This window comes from Petaurus breviceps, unplaced genomic scaffold, assembly GCF_028583685.1.
Source record: "Petaurus breviceps papuanus isolate PSGF00001 unplaced genomic scaffold, PetGlider_PUasm1.0 90383, whole genome shotgun sequence".
Taxonomy (NCBI): domain Eukaryota; kingdom Metazoa; phylum Chordata; class Mammalia; order Diprotodontia; family Petauridae; genus Petaurus; species Petaurus breviceps.
In genome coordinates, this window is record NW_027187234.1 from 2315304 (window position 1) to 2339814 (window position 24511).

The 24511-nt window shown below is 40.5% G+C and overlaps 1 protein-coding gene across 1 annotated transcript in view; it reads left to right on the plus strand.

Moving 5' to 3' along the window:
• Positions 1–24295, plus strand: part of RABL6 (RAB, member RAS oncogene family like 6) — an 83446-nt gene extending 59151 nt beyond the window's left edge. Inside the window, exons 9-15 of the mRNA XM_069108387.1 lie at positions 6917–7293; positions 7779–7926; positions 9866–10081; positions 10871–11207; positions 16116–16287; positions 19279–19337; positions 22448–24295. Of these exons, the coding sequence (XP_068964488.1) occupies positions 6917–7293; positions 7779–7926; positions 9866–10081; positions 10871–11207; positions 16116–16287; positions 19279–19337; positions 22448–22642 (1504 nt within the window). The 3' untranslated portion in view covers positions 22643–24295. The remainder of the gene's footprint in view (positions 1–6916; positions 7294–7778; positions 7927–9865; positions 10082–10870; positions 11208–16115; positions 16288–19278; positions 19338–22447) is intronic.
• The last annotated feature ends 216 nt before the right edge of the window (positions 24296–24511 follow it).

The following is a 24511-nucleotide window of genomic DNA, read 5'->3' on the forward strand; positions in this document are numbered from 1 at the left end:
CTAGTCTTGTTAAGTTTCCAAAAAAAACAATTATTAACGAATAGGAGAAACTGTACAAACTTATCCAGAATCCCATAACCAGGAAATACAAAGCTTTGGCTCCCACCAGGACTATGCTGTGTCCTATAGATTATACCTCCTTCCCCCTAATTTTTCCCTTTCCCTAAAATGTAGCTGTATGGATACTGCCAGTCTGGTTGGGGATAGTAGCTATCTATGCACAATTGACTTCAGAATAGTCAGAAAGCAGTATATTAATACCCAGTCCATCCTAGGAGAGAAGACAGGTCTTGTCCAATATTATATGTATAGGAAAATAACCTTAGAGAATAGTTATTTACATACCCATTCCTCCAGACTCATAAAACAGCTGATTATCTAGTCCTTGACCCAAATGCCAGTGTACTCCCAATAAAAATTTGAGCACTCCTACCCTTGGCCTGTATGCATTCCCACCTTGTTCTCTTCTGTATTAAGATTACAAACTCTTGAAGGGCAGAAATTCTCTCTTTTTCCTTTGGTATACCTTTATAACATTTGGCACAGAACTGTTACTAACTAAATTTAGTTTACTGACATGAGGGGATCTAGTAGAATTGTAGTGAATAAGTATTTTTTTTAATCAAGAAATAACGTGTAATTTAACATAACTTAAACAGTAGGATCACCTGAGAATAGATGATTCAGTCTACTGATATTATTGCCTTCCTATTGATGTATGAATAGGTCAGTCTTGTTCCCACCCCCACAAACTATTAGCTCTTCCACTCCTATACATCTGCTAAACACCACACTTCCCCTTATTCTGTATATTTCTCATCCCTCTTTTTTGTTTGTTTGTTTTTGGGGGGATTCGTTGCTTTGTTTTGTTTTTCAATTTATTAATTTATTTATTTTTAGTTTTCAGCATTCACTTCCATAAGTTTTACATTTTCTCCCCCTCCTTCCCCAAGACAGCATACAATCTGATATGAGCTCTACACATGCATTCCTATTAAACATATTTTCACATTAGTCCTATAGCATAGAAGAATCATAACAAATGAGAGAAACCAAGAGAAGAAAAAACAGAACAAAACAAAAAAAACAGTCTGCTTCACTCTGCATTCCAACTCCATAGTTCTTTCTCTGGATGTGGATGGCATTTTCCATCATGAGTCCTTTGGAATTGTTTTAGGTCCTTGCATTGCTGAGAAGGGCTAAGTCTATCAAAATCAGTCATCGCACACTGTGGCTGTTACTGTGTACATGTTCTCCTGGTTCTGCTCATTCACTTAGCATCCGTTCATGTAAGTCTTTCCAGGTTTTTCTGAAGTCCACCTATTCATCTTTTTTTTTTTCCCTTTTCAGAGGGGGAAGGCAGGGCAATTGAGATTAAGTGACTTGCCCAGTCACACAGCTAGTAAGTGTGTCAAGTATCTGAAGCTGGATTTGAACTCAGGTCTTCCCTGACTCCAGGGCTGGTGCTTTATTCACTGCACCACCTAGCCGCCCCTATTCATCATTTCTTAAATAGCACAGTAGTATTCCATTACATTCATATACCACAACTTGTTCAGCCATTCGCCAAATGATGGGCATCCCCTCAATTTCTGGTTCTTGGTCACCACAAAAAGAGCTGCTAAGATATTTTTGTACTTGTAGGTCCTTTTCCCATTTTATGATCTCTTTGGGATACAGCCCTAGAAGCAGTATTGCGGGGTCATAGCCCTTTGGACATAGTTCCAAATTGCTCTCCAGAATGGTTGGATCAGCTCACAGCTCCGTCAACAATGAATTACTGTTCCAACATTTATCATTTTTCTGTTTTATCATGTTAGCTAATCTGATTAGTGTAATGTGGTACCTCAGAGTAGTTTTGATTTTCATCTGTCTAATCAATAGTGATTTAGAGTATTTTTTCATATGACTATAAATAGCCTTAATTTCTTCTTCTGAAAACTACCTATTCATATCCTTTGACCATTTATCAATTGGGGAATGACCTGTATTCTTGTAAATTTGACTCATTTCTCTATATATTTTAGAAATGAAGCCTTTATCAGAGACACTAGTAAAAATTCCCAGTTTTCTGCTTCCCTCCTCATCTTGGTTACATTGGCTTTGTGCAAAAACTTTTCAATTTAATGTAATCAAAATTATCCATGTTGCATTTCATAATGTTCTCATATCTCTTGTTTGTAATAAATTCCTTCATTCTCCATAAATCTGACAGATAAAGTATTCCTTGCTCCCCTAATTCATTTTTATAGTGTCAGCCTTTCTACCTAGAACGGGTACCCATTTGGACTTTATTTTGGTATATGGTGTCAGAGGTTGGTCTATGCCCAGTTTCTGCCATACTATTTTCCAGTTTTCCCAGCAGTTTTTGTCAAATAATGAGTTCTTATCCCAGAAGCTGGGGTCTTTGGATTTATCAAACAGTAGATTGCTATAATCATTGACTACTGTGTCTTGTGTACTTAATCCATTCCACTGATCTACCCCTCTATTTCTTAGCCAGTGCCAAGTAGTTTTGATGATTGCTGCTTTAAAATACAATTTAAGATCTGGTATGGCTAGGCTACCTTCCCCAGCATTTCTTTTCATTAATTCCCTTGATATTCTGGACCTTTTATTCTTCCAGATGAATTTTGATATTTTTTCTGGCTCTATAAAATACTGGTAGTTTGATTGGTATGGCCCTGAATAAATAAATTGATTTAGGTAGAACTGTCATTTTTATTATAAGATAGAAATTACACTTAAAAACAACTAATCTGTAGTATAAAAACTGTTCATTTATATTATTTTAATTTATACTTTTTTTTAGGACTTCTAAATAGTAAGGATGTGTTGATTTCTCATAATTTCCCATTTGCTATTATCTTTTTTTTTTTTTTAGAAAGGCTTAGCAAATATGCCATTTTTTTGCCATGAAACTCCCTGAAGAGTTGATTGGTTATTTGTGCACACTGTTGGGACAGATGAGCAGTTTCTTTTTAGAGATGCATAGCTGCCTTCCATAATTATACCAATAGGAGTTCCAGTACAGAGTTCTCTAAAATGCTTAACAGCTTTCCAAATAACCTCCCTAACTGATGCCAGAGCTAACCTCAAGAGACAGCTGACAATTTGCCTACTTAGTATTTTAGATCAGAGCTATCAAATCAGATTAAAACATAGTTGGAAAATATTTTTTAAAATAAGTAAAAGATGATAACATTACATTTTAAAACTAAGTCAATATACATACAACCTGCAGGAATCCTTATGCATGGAATAGTGCAGCACTTCTTAAACTGTAGTTTGTGAATGGAAAAAGTTTAAGAAACCCTGGATTAGTAGACCTCTACTTCTTTTTTGAGTTTGAGACTACTATTTTCAGTAGTTTGGGAGAAAGAAGACTATTTTTACAATAACTGAAATACCTTCCTTTCCATTCCAACCTCATCTTTGTACCTAGTACACAATAATGTCCCCCAAATGCCCAACCTCCTAATCAATGTTCTCAACTTCCTTGACCTGTATCTTTACGCACATGGAGGCTCATACCTTAGATCCTACCATCACATATAACTATACTACCTCCAGGAGCTTGAACACTTGTATTAACTTCCTGCTCTGCCTCACCCTGAACTACTCTTCATGCTCAACAACTTATAATCAGTCTATCCCTCCCTGTTCTCTCAGCCTATCACCCCCATTCTAGCTTCCTTTTCCTCTCTTCATTCTCTTTAGTTAACCAGTTCAGCTATTATCCACTGAATCCCTTGCCTTTATGCCAAACTTTAGGTTACCTACAGTGTCCGCCTGTCACTCCTGAAAATACAAGAATAAATGCACATAACCATCATCTCTACTGGCTTCTATCACTTTCCTTTCACTACTCAGTCCCTCTTTGGAAGAAAAATTCTACTCTTTGCCTTCCACACCTTGTAATATGCCTTCTAAGATTTCCATTCTACTGAAACTATTCTCTAAAAGGTTCTGTGAAACTTTCACTCCTGACTACTGAGTCTGATAGCCTTTTATTAGTCCTCGGCCTACTTGACTTCTTCTGCAGCTTCTTACGCTTTTGAATACCCCTTCCTTTTGGATATTCTGTTCTCTCTTGGTTGGCATATGAAACTCTTGTCTTTTGGTTTTACTTCTACCTGATTTCACAGGATTAGGCTGGTTATTTTCAGAAAATCCACAGGCCTCAGTCTCCTTTGCCTGGATCATCATCATGTCCTGCCATCCCCAAGTATGGATGCCTTCCAAAACCTTGTTCTGGGCCCTCTTCATTCTACGCTTTCTCCCTTGTGTTACTTAGATTATTCGCTGAGGATATAGTTCATTTATTATCTGTTTCTTGTGTCATGTGAAATCCTTTCACAAATAAAATGCCAAGCCCTGAAACTATACTGCAGGGAGTACAACTCTGAGGATCTAGACATATTGCTTGAATGCCAAATGTACATATGCCTAAAAGAGCTAGTGCTCACATGAAGGTCAAAAGAAACAATACGACAGTCTCAAGTTTTCTCTGAAGAACTTTGGAATCAGTTGTGAGACATGAGAGACTGTGGAACAGGACCACCTTGCGTGGCATGCTCACATTAAAGAAGGTGCTGGGTTCTGTGAGCAAAGCAGAATTACAGTAGCTCCAAAGAAACAGGTCTGCAGATTTAGAGACGTCTCCACTCCAAATGTTCACGTAGACCATAGGTTCCCAAAGTGGGCAATACCACTCCCTCGGGAGCAAATGATGCAAATTTCAAAAAAAATTAAAGGGTTAAAGAAAGTAGATTTCCAGGGAGGTACAGAGTAATTTTTTTTGAAGGGGGCAATAGGTCAAATAAGTTTGGGAACCTCTGGTGGACTATTTGTGCCCCAACCTATAGTAGAGCCATAGTCAGACACATTGTACCTTCACTCCAACATAGTGATGTCATTTGCTTCTCTTTGAGAAAGGAGGACAGCAGCCAACTATAATCTCCGTGCCGATGATTCCCAAATGTATGTATCTAACCCTAATCCTTCTCTTGAATTCCAGTCGCATGTTGTCAACTGCCTACTAGATTGGTCTCTACCTAAATGTTCTGTTAGCTTCTCAAACTATATTCAAAACAGTTTGTCATTTCCCCTCACCCCTAACCTGCCCCTCTGCTGAGAGCAGCTAGGTGGCACAGTGGATAAGAGTACTAGGTCTGGAGTAAGGAAGACTCATCTTCCTAAGTTCAAATCTTGCCTTCAAACAAATACTAGCTGTGTGACCCTGGAAAAGTAACTGTACCCTGTTTGCCTCAGTTTCCTCATCTGTAAAATGAGCTAGAGAAGGAAATGCAAAATCACTTCAGTATCTTTGTCAAGAAAGCCCCAAATGGGGTCACAAAGAATGAAACATGACTGAAAAACAACTAAACAACAGCAACCATCATCCTTCTGTCACCTAGTTTTTCAACCTCCAAGTCGTTTTCAATCTGTGACTCTCCTTTCTACCTCACCCTTTACAATCAATCAGTTGTCTTATTGATTCTACCTCTGCCACATCTTTTTTCACATGCTGGTATATCATTATCTCTTGCTTTGACAATTACTTCCTAAATTATTTCTCTCCCTTCTTCATGCTCCATAGAGGTGTCAGAATAATTTTCCTGAAGCATTATTCTTCCCATGTTACTCTTCTGCATCCTCTTGGTCTTAGGATAAAATAGACATTCATCAGCCTAACACTTAGAGTCCTCTAAAATCTGGTTCCCACCCACTTTTTTTATTTCATATCATTTCCCTTTGAGTATTCTTTGTTCCAGCTAAATTGGACTTTTAGCTGTCCCCTGAATTTGACATTTCATCTTCCATCCCTCAGCCTTTGACCAGGTTGTCCCAAATACTTGTATACTTCAGAATCCTTAACTTCATTCGAGGTTCAGCCAAAAGGTCATTTACTTCATGAAACCTCCCCTGATCTATCCAGTTTGTAGTACTCTCACCCTACGTTAAATTTCTGTGTGTGTGTGTGTGTGTGTGTGTGTGTGTGTGTGTGTGTGTGTAAAATGTAAGCCTTTTGAGAGCAAGTCACATTTTTGTCTCTATCTTCAGTAGGCACTTAATAATGTATGCTGAATTTAACTGAAGTATAAAAAAAATCTAGCTTATTTTCCTCCATGTGCATATAATTTATGCATAATATAAAATATACATTTGTATAAGGCTAGTTTTACTACCAGTTTGTTCAGCATCATAGATCATACACAGGTGTAGAACCAGAAAGGACCCTAGATACCATCAAGTCTAACCCCCTCATTTTACAGATAAGAAGACTAAGACTCAGAGAGGATAAATGACTTGCCCAGGGTCTCATAGCTAGTAAGTGTATGAAGCTGGATTTAAACTAATGTCTTTTTTATTTCAAATCTAGTATACTGTACCCTACACCATATTGATAAATTTGTTCACATGTATATGGTATGGACATACTGCTTATGTGAAGCTTAAAGAGGTCAGAGAGCTTATTAAGGACATCCTTTCACTTTGGGATTAAATATTCAACAAAAAAATGCTGTATTACTCATGAGTAAATCACCAGGGAAATAGAGCTGAATAGATATTTCTGAGGTTCCACCTCACAGTTGATTATAGTAATTGTTTTAGATCAAGAGGTCAGGAGCATTGTGGTATAGTGAATAGAATGCAGAACTCTGAATCAGAAAAACCCAAGCTTGAAACCTGCTTCAGATGATTACTAGATGTATGATCCTAAAAATATTTGAATTTTATATTTTCTGAGCCTCATGTAAAATGATGAACTCAATAGTATTTACCTCACGAGGTCACAGGGATCAGCAAGAGAATGTATGTTCAGTGCTTTGTGAACCTTAAAGTACTCTATAAATTTCAGTTTATTATTGTTGTTGCCACTTTCTTATTTCCTTGACTTACTGTATTTCAGTTTTCTGGAGATGATGGAAGCAAGAAGTCGAGGACATGCATCTCCACTAACAGCCAATGGACAGAGTCCATCCTCTGGTTCCCAGTCACCCATTGTGCCTCCCAGCACAACATCCACAGGAAGCTCCAGCCCCAGCACACCTCAGCCAGCCCCTCAACAGCTTCTTTCAAATTCTGCTACCTGCCCTTCTCTTCCACCTTCTATGTCCCCTGTTCCCCCATCTGAGGCACAAACCCAGGCAGCTTCTCCAGCTACTGTTGCCACTTCCCCAGGTCCACCAACCCCAGCCCCAACCCAACCTCAGCCCCAGCGTCGAAGCATCATTTCAAGGCTCTTTGGAACCTGTCCAGCTTCAGAAGCTACCCCTTCACCTCCTGGTAAAATTGAGCTTCCTGTAACTGGGGCATACTTGCAGATATGTATGTTTAGGAGGCATGATAAAACAGCAGCCTCAGCACAGTTCGATAAAGCAAGGTCTTCTGCCACCTAACCTGAATTATTTAGAACCAGATCTTTTGTGACTAGCAGCTGAAAAATCACTTGGTGATTTCAGAAATCATGAGGTCCTTTCAGTTGCTAGAGTTTCTAATGGATACCTTAGACTCCACTTCCTCTTTCTTTTCAACAGCCTATGTCAGGCCTTGGCTGTTCCATTAACTTGTTTGTGTTGAGGTTCCCTTGCTTAAAATGATGGCGATATTTAAAGTAGCATGCATGAAGATGGGTGGCCTACCTAGTCTGAATGAGCCCTCAGGCAGCATTGCTCCCTCCCTGGAGTGAACAAATCCTTAAGTATACACTTTTAGCTCCTGGTTTCTTAAATGAGATGGGGTAATGACTATGGGTATCATACTTCATGCAGAGCCTGCCCACTCTGTAGAGGCACCAGCAAAAGTCCAGAGTGTTGAAGATTTTGTTCCTGAAGACAGCCTGGATAGGAGCTTCCTGGAAGATACAAATCTGAAGTATGAGAAGAAAATCAGAACAAAAGTTGAGCATGAAAGTGACAGGTAAGAGATGTTCGATTAACCAGGCTTCTAATTTCATACTAGTCTAGATATAAAAGTTCCATCAAGTTTAATAGCCATAGTTTTTTAGGATTTATTCCAGATTCTTGCCTACAATCTTAACTGCCATTCTCTACCTTCATTTCCTTTATGAGTTTTCTGCCTAATAATCCTTTGGGAGTAAAAAAAACTTCCTGTTAACTTCCCCCAGCACTCTGGGTTTTGCAAGTGCCAGCATCTGCATTAGCAGGCCAGCTTTTTCAGAGTAAGAGCTGTCTTTGTTCAAAACTATTAAATCCTTGACCAGTCAAAGGGGAAAGAGCTACGGTGCCGACTGTTTTACATCTAATATCTTTGCAAAGTGGATCTTGTGATTTGATTTTCAAGTTCAACAAAGGACTTGAGCCAAATTGACATAAAACTGGTAAGAACATTAGGCAGGGTAGTGCTGGGGGAAGACATTCTGTCAGGTGTGGGGAGCATCAAAGAGTACAGTTAGTTGGGAGTTCACGGTTAAGTTTCTCTAAAGGTTTTGGCACCGGTGCTTAGTGCCCGACAGACACCTTGATCTCTAACATATTGTTGCTGAAACTTACTCACTCTGGCAGATTTGCCAAACATGCTGCAAGAGGATTTCAGAGTGAGAGAGGTTATTCTCAGATTGGTGACCCAGCTCCCAGGTACCATCTGTGACCCATATATCATTAGAGTATGAAAGTTCTTTTTAAACAATTATTTATTAAACCGAGTAGTTATTCAGAATTGGAAAAGACCTGTACTTCATTCTTGGAGAGAGGAGGAAAGAATTTCTAGTGCAAAAAATTTTGAGGAAGAACATTAAGCAACCCTTAGAGAAATCAGATGACCACCAGTCTCCATTTTTAATATCTCCAAAGCCATAATAATGGTCTGACAAGATGATTAGAGATTCTTAGACTATATGAGGATATGTATTCTCATTTCACTTGAGGTGATTAACAGGGTTTTTCCTGGGCCAGTGCATGTTTTTGAGGCAGGGGTTAGGGGAGCATTGACTGTGACTATTCCATTGAAACACTGAGATTGAAGCATGTAGTTCTTGTGGAGTTTTTAATCACTAAATGCTATCCTAGGGCACTGAAAAACACCCTTCTACAATCAGATCAATAACTCTTGGTAGGATATAGAAGAAATCTTGTTTCCAGCCCAAGTTTCTACAGACAATTCTGCCACAGAGCAATATATACATTCCCAAAAAACATTGTACTATGTAACATGATGTGATAAAAACCACAGTGCTTATGGGAAAATGGGATTGAGGCACTTAAAAACTTGATCAGTGACACATTAAAAAAAGATAGGAACCTAAAAAATGGTAGCACAGTTTTATTCATGTTAAATGATTAAAAAATACATAGTGACTGTGTCAGTAACCTGGGGGGCAGGCTGAAACTCCAGGCCTTGAGCCATGGCCTGGCAGAAGGTTGAAGAGTGAGGAGTGAAACCAGCCTTTCTCTGCCCACAGCTTTGTCAATTTGCCTTGACAGAGACCTGAAGTTTGCTTGTGGAAGTGGTTGTCAAAAGGGTTTCAGCTTGTGAATTATTGTGAAATGATTCCCATTCTAGAAGTGTCTTGAGGAAGAAATTCTCAGAAGGAAACTCAGAATTTGAGTTAGGCTCAAAATGTTTCCCAGTATATCAGTCAAGTTGGAACAAATTCTCATTTTTGAAACACGTTATACCGAAACTGACTGTACCTTTTTCTGCTCCATTTGCTCCTGTCAGCACACAAGTGACAGTAAATACTGACTGCTAAAAACCTCATTTACCTTCTTTCTTCCCTGGTAGAGACTGATTGGGTTATGGACCAGAGGATAGGTAGCAAAGTAAAATCGCTAATTGAGAGTTGCTCTGTGCTCCACTTATTAGAACTTCCTCTGTAATACTTGTGTCCTCTGTGTAGTGATGGGGAAGCCACTGGGGGAAACCCCATGGTAGCTGGTTTCCAAGATGACCTGGACCTAGAAGACAAGCCATCCTCTAAGGCCTCCTTGCCAGCAGGCTCCATCCCAAGTAGAAACATTACCCTCTCCAGTGAGGATGAAGCTGATGAGGTAGCAGATTGCCCTCAAGTCACCAGTCTGACCATCCAAGAGAATTTGGAACCTGAGACAAAGTGGTGAGTTTAAGCAGGAGGAAAGAGATTGTCTTTTTCCTTCCCACTTGTCAGGGAGGGAGGGGGACAAGAAGAGCAGAAGAGGAGTAGTTTAATTTTAAAAAGTATTTTTCTCAATTCCTCTGTGTAGGCCATGATGGATAGTGGGTACAAGGGCAAAGTTTAGATGTAGCACATGGCCCATCTTACATGGAGCTTTGAGACTAGTAGGGAAAGGTGTATTTACAATAACAATTAAGGGGCTCACATATCTAAGGTTGAGAAGGATCTCAGCAGCTACCAGCGATTTCATCAGCATAGAATCCTAAGGTAGAAGCTGTTTAAGACTCTGAAAGGTTAGATGATTTGCCCAGGATCACACAGCTAATAAGTATCAGGGGTAGGACTTGAACCCAGGTCAAGTCCAGCAGCACCCTATTTAGTGTATCAAGCTGTCATTGGATATGCAGATAAATATAATGCAGGGATGATAAATACATTAGGTACAGAACAGGGTATGCCTTGTGAGGCTAGAGAATGAAGGAGTTTTGTTTGAATGCCAGCAGGTGTACTTTTGCCACTCTGCTGTATCCATGGGTCTGTCTATACTCCTAAAGCCAACTCTGCTCTAATACATGTTGTAGTTTCCCATTGCCCCCTCTGGCAAGGGAAGATAACATTTACAGCCAGCTGAAGTTTGCTGTAAAGCAGTCATAGGATCAGAGATATCTTGACCAAATTGCAAGGTCTGTGTTTAAGCTTCCATGATGATATTTTAAAGGTCTCTCACCATTTTTTCATTCCCTTTTCAAGGTCTTCCAGAAATTCCTTGAAGCCACAAAGTGAAGCAGCTTCCACCAAAGCCACTGACCCCAAACTTCAAGTTAGTTTACCCACTCGTTCAGGATCTGAGAAGTGCAGTAGCACTAAGCCTACTCCTGAAGCCCTGCTTGTCACTGAAGCTCCATCCCAGGCACCCAAAATGGTTTCTTGGAACAAGGATTCCACTTCTAAATTCAGAGAGGTGAAAGATGAGAAACGAGAGTCCTCAGAAAGTGATCCAGAAGGACCCATTGCTGCTCAGATGCTGTCTTTTGTCATGGATGATCCTGATTTTGAGAGTGAAGACTCTGACACTCAGAAGAAAGCGGTAATGAAATCAGTCTTTTTCTTACTCTCTTTGCTTGTGTTGGGCTGATCAGGATGTGGGGCTTCTTTATACCAGAATTATCTGTTGATGAGAACCTAGCCTAGGAGAGAATTTCAGGGTCCCATGTCCTGCTGTGCCCCTGATTAACGGTACAATTTTGAGAAATCCCTCGTTTTAGTGTTACCATTAGTGGATGGGTACTATTTACTTATCCTACTTACCAAAGTGTCTTCCTGCTAAGGAAAAATGAAATGATAGATGGGAAAGTTGGATGAGAAAGTTTTGAAACACCATGTAAAATGCAGGGTCATGTTAACAGAAGTCTGCATCAGTATAGTCTAAATCACTGGCTCAAATTATAGCATGGATTTTTTTTTTAACCAAATTCCCATTTAATCTTCAGAGAGGTGTTCTTTTGATATCATATCCTTCCTTGGGGTGATTCAAAGCATTTACTATTCAGCAGTCTGTGTCAGCTAGAACAGACTTTTCAGTTCTAGCCTGTCAGGACATCATCCTTTTTATGGGGTAAGTTTGGGGCATTTGTCCTTTGAGAAAAATCTACTGAGTTTATCTGCCATAAGGCATCTTCAGGCTAAAAAGATGTCCAGGGGCGGCCAGGTAGCACAGCAAGTAAGAGCACCGGCTCCAGTGTTGAGAAGACCTGGAGATCGAATCCCGGGCTCAGACACTTAGCACCCACCCAGAAACACCTGGCCGTGTAACCTTGAGCAAGTTACTTAATCCCAATTGCTTAGGGGCAGCCAGGTGGCTCAGCGAGTAAGAGCACCGGCTCCAGTGTTGGGATGACCTGGAGATCGAATCCTGGGCTCGGACACTCAGCACCACACCCAGAAATAACTGGCCGTGTAACCTTGAGCAAGTTACTTAACCCTGATTGCTTAAAATAAAAATAAAAATAAAAAGATGTCCAGCGGGAAATGTAAATTAAATGTTCTCACCCCACTCCATTTGTTTCATTTTCTATTCCCTTCTCCCGCCCTGCCCCAGCAGTAGCCTAGGAGAGTGAGCAGTGGGAGTGAGTCACTGTCCCTGCTCCTCAGAGGGAGTATCACAGCCTGAAACAGGTTCTGACCTTGGCCATGTACTACCTTGGATCACCCTCGAGGGACTGCTGCTCCCAGCTCTCCAGTGGGAATTCTGGGCATCTGTATTGACAGGAAGAAGGAGAGGGTTATAAAGCACTAGGAGCACCGCCCTGCAGCAGGAGGCCCTCCAGGGCAGAAATCAAGGAGATGCTTTCAGAGTCATGTCTCCCTTCTAACAGCTCAAAAAAGAAAAGGAATTCTGCTGGGATATGCCTGGCCCTAGGCCATGCTATAACAGAGAAGAAAATCCAGGTTGATAATATGAAAAGCACTAAGCCTCTCCCTTCCTTCCCTCTGTATAATTGTGGGAAAGCTAGATACATGAACAGGAAGCTACAGAGACATTCAGCAATTCTTTCTTCCTCTCTATAAATCTTTACCCATCTTCCTATAAGCCAGAAGAGTCTAAATCTATTGATTTGAGTCACACAGATCCTTAATTGTGCAAGATCTGATTCTAAAAATACCTAGAGATCATGTTTCTTAAAGACAAATCTCCCACTCTCCACAGGAGGGAAAATTGTTGCAAACCCCCATATTCCTGCTCTGGCATTCTAGGGATTTTACAGAGATGATTGGTGAAAAAGGTATCGGGTGTAGGGGAGCCTCCCTTACCTTCCCTCTCCTCCCCTCCCCTCCCCTTCTTTGCATACCCAGCAAACTCATGGAAGAGCTAAACTGGAATTCTCATACTGGTTTACCAGATGACCTCAGACAGGTCTTCATAAAACCTTTAATCCTCTAGTATTTCGTTAAAGTATCATGTAATTTAGTGATTGCGGAGGACTAGTTGTGAAGAAATGCTTGGTCACATAGACAAGATCACACTCGAGTTCCACATGGAGCTGATACTTGCTTCACAAAGGTAAATAAGAGTCCATTTAGAAACACTAAGATCTCACACCAGATACCAAGATAAGCTCCAAATGGGTAATGAGTGACAGCATAAGCAGATTAGAAGACCATGATAATTACACGTCAGATCTATGGATAGGGGAAGAGTTCATGACTAAACCAAGCAATAAAAAGGTTAACAGCAGGTAAAATGTACAGTTTTGATTAAATAAAATTAAAAAGGGTTTTTTACACAAATATAACGATGCAACTAAAATTAGAGAAGCAATTCTTTCTAGAAAAGGTCTCTCTTCTAAACTATATAGGGAACTGAGTCAAATTAGTAATAAGAACTGTTCCCAGGGTGGCTAGGTGGCACAGTGAATAGAGCACCAGCCCTGGAGTCAGGAGGACCTGAGTTCAAATCCAGCCTCAGACACTTAACACAAAACTAGCCATGTGACCTCGGGCAATTCACTTAACCCCAGTTGCCCTAACTTCCCCCCTCCAAAAAAAAGAAAAGAAATGAAATGAAAAAAAAATAGAACTGTTCCCCAGTTGATAAATGGTCAAAGGATGTTAATAAGCCATTTTCAAAAGAAGAAATCCAGCTATCAATAGCCATATTGAAAAAAATGCTCTAAATCACTAATAATTAAGAGAAATGTTCATTAAAACAACTTTGAGGTACCACTTCATACCCATCAGATTGGCTAAATTGACAAAAATGGAAAATGACTAATGCTGGAGAGTCTATAGGAAAATAGGTACTTTAATTCACTGTTCATAAAGCTGTGAAATGGTTATTCTGGAAAAGACAGTTTGGAACTATGCCCAAAAAGTTGAGGAATGGCTGAACAAACTATGGTATATGACTGTGATGGAATACTATTATGCTATAAGAAATGATGAAGTAGGGCAGCTAAGTGGCACAGTGAATAGAGCCCAGGCCCTTGAGTCAGGAGGACCTGAGTTCAAATCCAGCCTTAGACACTTAACACTTAACTAGCCATGTGACTTTGGGCAGTTGGCAAATCACTTAACCCCAATTGCCCCTCCAAAAAGAAAAAGAAATAATGAAGTAAATGGTTTTAGAACTGATGCAAAGTGAAGTGAGTAAAACCAGGAGAATAATTTATATAGTAATAAGAATATTGTGAGGATAATCGGCTTTTAAGGACTTGGGAACTCTGATCAGCACAATGGTGAACTGCAGTTCCAAAGGACTTATGACGAAACATTCTGTCCACGTCCAGATAGAAAGCTGATGGACGCAGCAGATTGAAGCATATTTTCTTTTCTTTTTCTTTTTTGACATGACTAGTGTGGGCATTTGTTTTGCATGTTTATATTTTTTTGTGTTGAGTTTTGTTTTTCTTGCCTTCTCAGTGAATGGGGGAAGAGGGAGGGAGAGAATTCAGAACGTAAAATCAAATTTAGAAACATTGAAGTCAGACCTCAAAAGATCATTCCCATAAAACGATTTAGAGGGTTTACAAAGTACCTTTACACAGCAAACCTCTGATGTAGGTAGTGGAAGGCTTATAATTCCCATTATACAGATGAGGAAACAGCCTCAAAGGGATGTGGTCTGTCTCCATAATCACATCTCCCTTGCAGTGACTCAAGTCAAGGTGTGCTGACTCCATACCCCATCCTTTTTCCACTTGACTCTCGATTCAGGGAACAATAGAGAGCTTCTTGCCACAGCCATGGAGATACGACCTGCCTGTATACTGAGGACAATAAAAATTGTTGGACATATGAAGATCATAGATATGGGATCATAGATATTTAGGTCCTCTACTCCATCCTCTTGGTTTTAGAGATGAGGAAACAAGTCAAAGGGGGTTAAGTAACTTGCCCATGATCACCTAGGATAGTAAGTAACAGAATCAGGATTTGAATCAAAATCTTCTGGCTCCAAATTAAACACTCTTTCCAACATGACAGGTCCTGTCTTTCATTTCCTATGATTACATGTACTTTTTTTTTTAGTTCTCAACCTAAGTTCACTTCCCTAAGATTTTGAGTTCTAAATTTTCTCTCCCTTTCCCCTCCCCAAAATGGTGTGCAGTCTGATATAGGTTCAACATATACATTCATATTAAACATATTTTCACATTAGTCATGTTGTAAAGAAGAATTAGAACCAATAGGAGAAACCACAAGAAAGAAGAAACAAAAAAAAGAGCAAATAGTCTGCTTCATTCTGCATTCAGACTCCATAGTTCTTTTTCTGGATGTATATAGCATTTTCCATCATGAGTCTTCTGGAGTTGTCTTAGATCATTGCATTGCTGAGAAGAGCTAAGTATATCAAAGTTGTTCATCACACAGTGGTGTTGTTACTGTGTACAATGTTCTCTTGGTTCTGCTCCCTTCACTTAACATCAGTTCATTCAAGACTTTCCAGGTTTTTCTGAAGTTTGCCAGCTCATCATTTCTAATGGAGCAATAGTATTCCATTATATTCATATACCAAAACTTGTTCAACCATTCCCCAATTGATGGATATCCCCTCAATTTCCAATTCTTGGCCATCACAAAAAGAACTACTATAAATATTTTTATACATGTGGGTGATTACCTGCACTCTTATAGAAGAGTAATGTAATGGAAAGACTGCGCAACCTGAAGTCAGGAATTCTGGGTTTGAATCCTGCCTCTTAACACTATCTTTGTGTGACTCAACCTCTCCAAGTTCAATATCTTTATCTGTAAAATAGGGATAAGAATATCTGTAGTATTTTCCTCATGGAATTATTTTAAGGATCAAATAAGATAATGTATGTAAAGTGCTTTGTAAATCAAGTCACTTTATACATGCTAGCACTTGTTAGTGTGGCTTGGAGAAGGTATTTGTTAGAAAAAGCTGTGGCTTTGAACTGACAACTTTTATTGGAGAAAACTATGGTTTTGAGCTATCTCTGATTCTTATAATTCACACTCTCTCTCTCATCAGGAAGAGTTTCCAGTGAGAGAGGACCTCTCAGATGTTACAGATGAAGACGTGCCCCCTGCAAAGATCCCCCAGCCCATTAAGCCTACGATTCACTCCTTTAAAATGAAAAATGACTCAGATCTCTTTGGTTTGGGCCTGGAAGAGACTGGGCCTAAAGAAAGCAGTGATGAAGGTAAAGTGCTTAGCATACATGTTATCAAGTCATTTCTCACCAAAGCTAGGCTACGCCACCACATAACATTTCAGAAACGTTGAGTAGCGGATCAGAAAACCTCATATTTGTCTAAATCGAAATTATGGCTGTGATGTTTTTGGGGTGCTATTCTCTCGACTTTAGCTTCCTAGAAAATTTCAGGAATTATTCATATATGCACATTATTCATATTAGTATTATAGGTTTCTTTGAAAAAAACGGAAGAATTAGGAAAGAAGAAAGTAAGTGCAGGGTCTAAGAGATAGTATAACTTTCCGAAGGACCTGTACCTGTAGCATCTGTTCCAGGGGTGAGGAACCTTTGGCCTCAAGGCATGATGTGGCCCTCTAGGTCCTCATGTGTGGCCCTTTGACTAAGTCCAAGTTTTACAGAACAAATCCTTTTATTAAAGGGATTTGTTCTGTGAAGTTTGTATTCAGTCAGAGGACTGTACTTGAGGACCTAGAGGGCCACATGTGACCTCAAGACCACAGGGCCCCCCCCCTTTACCCCAACTCTCTTGTTGCTTCCCAGCAGCCAAGTGTGAAGGATAATCCCCCATAACAAAGGGGAGCTTAATTCTGTATTTGGGAGCATCTAAGCTGGTGACAGGAATGAATGTCTCTTAACATCTTGATTTCTGGAAATGCCAGCTATCCAGATGACCATCTAATAGCAGAAGCAGAAATTTTTCCTCCTGGTTTATCTTAACTTCTGTCATTTAGTCTTTTAGGATATATCAGTCTGTAAGCTACTATCCCCATATTGCTGCTTTTATATTCATACTGACCATACTCTATACTTAAAGTAGGAAAGGGAAACATAGACATTACGACATAGCTAAGAAGCATTAGATTTCACAACCTAGTGTAGTTGACCATTCAAGTCATTCTAGGCTAACATATGTCTTTTTAATGTTTCAAAACTAACAAAAAGCTTTGAGTATCTATCTAAAAGCCATTTTATTGGGTATTTATTTAGCCCTAAGTATGGTAGTCTGCTTACTAATTGTCTGTGGGTTATTTATCCTTTGTTAAGCCTGCTATTTGCGGTACTACTGTGTTGGGGGTTTTTAAAGCCTCTGGGTCAGTATACCAGACCAAGACCAGCTATTATAGATTCAGCATCTGAACTAATTAATTGTCAAAAGTTCAACAACTGTTATAGAGAACATTGACAAGATCAGTGTTGGCATCAGGTGGAAATTCCTTCTCCATTAGATATACTTCATCACTAATGGGTCCTTCATGTCATCCTTTGGCATCATGTCCAGAATAGAAATGCCCAGCTGGCTGGAAACAGACCTCGGGCACCAGGGCTTACTTTCTGAGGGACCTGGAGGAAGTTATTGAGCCTTTTCTTGCCACAGATTTTCCCTATGAGGTAAGGCATTATGAGGCTGGATACTGAGAATAAACCAACCAACAAAGTTTTATTGTTTACATAGCCTTGTGCAAAAATCATGAGGAGACAACCTCAGTAGTTCCTTCCTACCTTTGATGATCATTGGATCCTAGAATTAGAGCTGGGAAAGGGGCCTTAGAGATTATCTAATCCAGTTCCACCCCAAATGTTCATACTGACTATGGTAGAGCAGTCTGAGCTTGTAGTGGTCTGATCAAACAGACTAACACACTGAAACTTGACTCTAGCATAGTGATATCATTTTGGTTCTCTTGGAGAATGAAGGACAACAACTAATCCAATACCTCATTTTACAGATGGGGAAACTGGCATAGAGGACTGAGAAAAGTGGGCCATGGTCACATAGTAGTAATTGGCAGAGCTAGAATTCAAGTCCATGTCTTCTGACTCCAGATCCATCACTCTTTCTGCTGCACCACACTGATTGGGAAAGACAGACATTTAGAAGCTTAATAGAAAATACTAAGAAGTAATGAATGAATGAATAAGATTATGGTTTCCCAATGTGCCAAAAGCCCCATAACTCAAGTTATTTAAAATTCTTTATTACTCCATGGAAATATTTGTAAATGTTGATTGGGTTTCTAAGCCAGTCTACAAAACCTGTTTAACACATAATGTAACTGAATTGTAGTTAATATTTTAGCTACATAATGAGTTGACTATCTTTCCTCCCCTCCCCACACTTTGTTCCCCTACATGATATGGCAGCATGGATTTCCCTGTTATATACAACAGGAGTGCAGACATATGCAACAATCATCATAGATTCTCAGAAGGAGGAAGGGAAGAACTAGCTGCACCAGAGGAGTACAGCATTCATCAGCTGTGCTGGTGCTAGTATCTCAGGGACTGTAACTGTTTGGGGCGTTGATAGATCACCAGAAGCTGGAAGAATCAGAGAACACTTTGTGGGAAATAAATGATGATCCCTGAAAGATGAAACTGCATAGAGAAAAGGAAGGCATTCTGTGCAATAAAATATCATTGATGCAGGCATGTTAACATGACTTGGAGATGTATAATCTGAATTGAATTGAACTGAATTGCATATTTTTCCAAAACAAGGATCATGTTCATTTTTTTATGGTTGCCATCTCCAGCATAATCCTGATCCCCAGACATAGGTACTTAATACAGGCTATTGACTAACCCACTGAGTTGAAGCTCTAGGATAAGGTATGGAGTTTATGAAAGACATCTAATAGTATTTCTGGGCAGCCTGCCGACCTCTCCCAGATTTCCTTGTAGTATACACAAACCTTCATGTAGATAGTTTCCTCTGGGGCACCTTAAAATCCTAGACTGTCACAGCTTGAAGATACCTTAAAAATTGAGTTTAGCCCCTTCATTTTATCCATTGGGAAACTTAAGACCTCTCCCCTTGTACCTCCAGGGCTAATGATCTGGGAAACTCTTCCTAAAAGACAGGGACTTAGCTTCAGAGCCAGTGTCAGCAGAAGATGGAATCTGCCTGACATTGTTTGTAACTTTCCCTGGTAATAAAAGTTCTAGCATGACAAACATTTCCTATTTTTCTTGCAGATAAGGAAAGCAAACTCCCCTGTAAGGAGAAGAAGAAAAAAAAGAAGAAAAGCAAAGAGGTACCCATTCTATTGTGGACCAACAAGGGTTGGGAGGAGATACTGTTCCAATGACTAGAGTTGGAGAGATGAATTTGTTCAATTCTTTTGGGCCTTTGAGAAAGGGTGTCTCCAGTGAGTTTGGTATTATACTAGGAACCAAGCATGTTGAGTCCTGTTTCTATCCTTAACTCCAATTAAATGATTAAGATCTTGGCCTTTTTGTCTTGATTTGAAGGAAGTGTTGCACCTGAAAATGACAAAGGAGATCCTGCTCTTCCAAACCTACAGGTGCCCAGCAAGACTTGGCTTTGCTATTTTCCAAAGTTGACATCAGAATGATACTATCATTCTGGGGGAAGAGCCGAACCACACCAGTCATCAACAAGCACCTTCACCCCATGCAACACCCAGGCTCATTCAGGAAATTGCCTTCTCTCTCTGTGTGCAATGTTTTTCTCTTCCTCCTTTACCCCTTTCCCCAAGAAAGAGCTATATCACTCTAAGTTTTTTATGTCCATGTCAGAGTTGCAAAAAGATTTAGAAGTAAAATAGCTTTGATCTCTTTTCCTGACACTCTCCCCATGTGTCTAGTCTTTTGTCAAGTAATATCCTTACAGCATTTCCCCTCTCCACTCTCGCTCAACCAATCTGGTACAGGCCTCCCTCCATCTTCTCACACCTCGACTTTTTCAGTAGCCTTCCTATTGATTCCCCTACTTCAGGTGTTTCTCTGCTTCTACCCATCCTCTATAATGCCAAAATGACTTTGCTAAAAACCCAGCTCTGACCATATCTATCCATCTCTCTCTCACTCTTACACACACACACACACATACACACACACAAAATCAGAATTGCACTGGCTCCTTGTTATGCCAAGGATCCAATATAAAATCTTCCATTTAGCATAGAAAGCCCTTCACAATCTGGCTCTTCCTGTCTTCCCAGTCCTCTTACACTGTATTTCCCCTCCACATTCTCTATGATCAAGTAAAACCAACCTCCTTGTTGTTTTTTTGCACTCTATACTCCATCTCCTGATTCCAGGCCTTGTCATCAACTCTTCCCCCATGCTTGAATGCTCCCTCTCCTCACCTCAGCTTCCTTAATTCTGAGGCTTCCTTCAAGACTTAAATCAGATACCACCTTTTGCAGAAGGCCTTTTTCCATTGAGTTTGAGATGCCAGTAATACATCCTGTTTGAGATGAAGCTCAGGACAGAGTTCAGGAGTAGATCTGGAAATTGTCTTCATAGAGGAACTTGGAGCTAAGAAGATCACCAAGGGAGAAGACTCGAGACAGCGCCTTAGGAAACACTGTTAGTGGGTGCAATAGAGAAAACTAGTCAAATGGGGCAAGAGGACCAGGACAGCATGATGTCACCAAAACCTATGCAGAAGAGGGAGATAACAGTGTTGGAGGCAACAAGAAAATTATAAAGGATTAAGATTGAGAAAAAGCTGTCAAATTTGGCATTTGAAAGACCAGTTGACAATTGGTGACTTGGAGAGAACTTTTAATTTAAGTGAGGATATTGGAAACCCAACTGCTAAGTGTTTGGAATTTTGTAGGAAGAGGAGTCATGGAGTAAAGACAGCTTTCTCAAGAACTTTAGCCATAAAAGGGAGGTGAGATACAATTTAGTAACTAGTGGGTATGGATGGATCAAGTGAGGCCTTTTTAAGGATGGGGGAAATATGAGTGGATTTATAGTAGCAGGAAAGCAGTCGACAGATGGGCAGAGATTGAGCAGTCTGCCAAAGAAGATGGGAGGGAATGCATGTAGGGGTGTTTGTCTTATCAAGGAAAAGGGCCACCTCTTCCTTAGAGATTAAGATAAAGGGAGAGTTAGTGGGGAAAGACATCTGAATGAGGAAGAAAGAAAAGGCAGCTCTCAGCAAATGGCCTCAATTTGGGGAGGGTAGTATGAGAAAAGGTTCTTAGCTGAAGGAGGAGTGCTACGTAAGGCTTGAGGAGGGATAGAAAGGTTTGAAATAGCCTGTGTGGTAAGTGGGGAATGAATTGGTTAGGAGGGTCCAGTTGATCTTTTTTAACAAATTTGTAGTGGATCCAGTTCTTTCTCCAGCTCCAGTCTAACAGCATGTGAATCAGCAAAGGTAGCATGGAAGGAGTAATCCAAAGTTGAGCTTTGGTAAGACATGATCAGTGAAAAGACAAGTGGGCAAAGGACTGCAGTGTAGAGATACTATAGAGTGGAACTGATGCACCAAGGGGTTAAAATAGGAAAGGCAGGAGAGTGAATCCAGTACAGATGTCACAGCCTAAGAAACAACTAAGAGGTAGAGGGATTGGGGAAAGAGGAGGAACAGGTTATGGATTGTAATGCCAAGGGAATGATGGGATAATAAAAGGTTATGATTAAAAGAATTTTGGAATTCATGGACATAGAAGTTGAACACTTACAGGTAATGGCAAGGTCAAAGAGTATGACTATCTCTATAGCTGAGGTGGAGTAAAGGTTATGGGAATTGAGTAGTTTGGAAAGCTGAGATATTAGAGTATTTGAGGGACTATTCGAGTATATAATATACAGGCAGGAATTGGAGTGGGATGAAGACTAAAGTCATTGAATTCCCAATTCATTGAGGAAGGAAAGTGTTCTAGCAGTAGATAAGAATTGAGTGGTAATATTTTAATTGCCCTTTACTAGAGAGGTTGCTGAGTGGTGGTAGAAGAACAATCTGGAAGCAGCAATGGGAAGCAAGTATTCTGACTTCAGTTTATACTGTATATATGGTGTGTGTACACAGTTGTCTGTTGTCTTCTTCATTAGAACGTGAGTCACTTGAAGGCAGGGACCATATTTTTGTCTTTCTGCGTATCCCCAGTGCTTAGCTCAGTACCTCAAAAACAGTGCCTTTTCCATGCTTGTTGATTGGCTTTTATGTTACCAAAGTAGTAACATGTCAGACGTGGCAGACCTGCAGTTTATAATTGCATGGGGAGATGGGGGTTAGATTTACTACTTTTATTGGCCTTTCTAGAAGGATCAACTCAGTTTGATTTTCTCTGGGCTCACAGGAAGACTGCCAGACTGCTTTTCCATCCCATCCCTGGGGTCAACTCACTTTCAGAGTTCTTAATATATCATCTGTCTTATCTTTCAGGAGGAGGAAAAGACTGCAAAAAAGAAAAGCAAGCACAAAAAAGCCAAGGACAAGGAAGAAGGAAAGGATGAAAAGAAGAAGAAGAAGAAACGGAGCAAAGAGAAGACTGAGGAGATAGATGAACTGGAAGCCTTCCTTGGGGGTGGGGCCATAGCCCCTAAACAACATGGGGGTGGAGACTATGAGGAGCTCTAGGCCTGGGGTGCATGGGAACCCACAGACCTGTCGTTCATCTCTGCTTCTGAGCCTTGGCAGGATGGGGGCTACCAGGTGGGACCTGGGATGGGTCTACAAGATGCCCCTCAGAGGCCATGAAGGTAGGGGGATGGGGAGTTCCATGTGTGTGTCCTGGTAAAAACATTCCAGTGTGAAAGGACCAGTACCCAGTTGGGTGGGGAATGGTCAGGGTAAGGCTTGGGTAAGGGGCTGGGGAGAACAAAGCCTGGTTCTGACCCACTCCTTTTCCCCAGTAAGCCCAGTGCAAGGGAAAGGGGCACAACTCACCATCATCCCTGCCCACCCTTCCTATTCATTGCTATTTACAGGACACTCCAGTTTTAACTGCTAAAGAAATAGCAGTATCAGCCTAACCAGTTGTTCTCTTAACCTTGGGAGGAATCAGAGATTTCAGCTCTATTTTTCATAACTTTTTTTTCCTTAATGAAAGATACTTTGGCCTTTGCCCCATAGTAGTCAGTATGAGAAAAGCTAAGACAGAGATGGTAAGGGAAATTTTGTTGAGCTGCCTGCTATTCTGAGACAGGAGAGGCCCAGCACAAGTTTAGTAAGTATTCCAGGTATACCTTTCCCCATCCCCCATAGCTCCAGAAGTCCATGGCATTTAGGAGCTGATGATATCTGCTCTTCAGTTTGAGGCAGGGGCACAGAAGAGATGTGGGTCCAGGTGGGGAAAGGGGAATGGTGGTGGAATGCAAGTGTCTTTTATATTAATAAACCACTCATCCACCCTGGCTGGGTTCATGGCCCAGACATCATTGCCCTATTGCCCCAGTAACCCTACAGTACTTCTCAGGGACGTGACAAAAGCCTTTTGAGGCACTTGCAGGAATCCCAGCTTGTTTACATAGAAGGGGGGGTGGGGGGTTTTGGAGCAGAGGAGCTGTGGAAGTAGGGAACCACTTTAGTTTCTAAGGCTTCCAGAAGCATTCCAGACTTAGTTTTGTCTCCTGGGTTGTCCCTGTGTTTTGGCATATTTGAGGCCCTTGTCTCTACCAATACCCATGGTCTCCTCTTAATGTTCCATGTTCTCTCATCCTAGAGTAGAAAGGAAAACCATGACATCCTAGATACCATGATATTATGTATAGGAACCAGTCCATTCCAAAGTATTGGTGATAAGGGTAAGGGATTCTCCACCCTTCCATAATGCTCTAGAACCCCAGTCCAAGGTTCATTGTTTCTTCTAGTGCCCCATTCTCACAAAACTTGCAAAAGAATTTACCCTTTCCTATTCCAAAGACCAGGATTTGTTCTGCTTGGCCAGAGGAAATTATGACTCACAGCTGCTTCTCTCCAGCCCAACCTTGCCTATTATCTTCCAGGTTCCATTATCTTCAGAGTGGCTGATCTGTGTGTAATGGACAAGAGAATGGGGTCTTGGATGGCAGTATTTTTTGGATGGCAGTTTCTTTTTCCAAATCTGGAATTTCCAAATTTTTCCAAATTCCCAGCCTAAGTTTTGGCCAGAAGGAGAGAATTATCATCAGCATTTGGGCTTAGAAATACCACAGGGAAGGAGGGGTGTAAAATACTTGTGTTTTTTAAAGATTTGTTCCCATCATGTTCTATTGGATGCTCCACTCTGACCATAAAGCTCTCTTTTACTGCTGTCTGTGTTTTCTTCCACATCCCACCTACCACTTGGAGTGACCATGGACTTAGGCTAAGAGTCTAAGACTAAAGGAGGACGAGACAGAGACTCAAAGGAATGTCAAAGGCTTGATACTAACCTCTGGCTCCTTAAAAGTAGGGTAAGAAAGGTCCATCCCAAGGAATATACATTTAGGTCAAGGCAGAATGCCTCTAAACTAAGGCTTCCTCTTT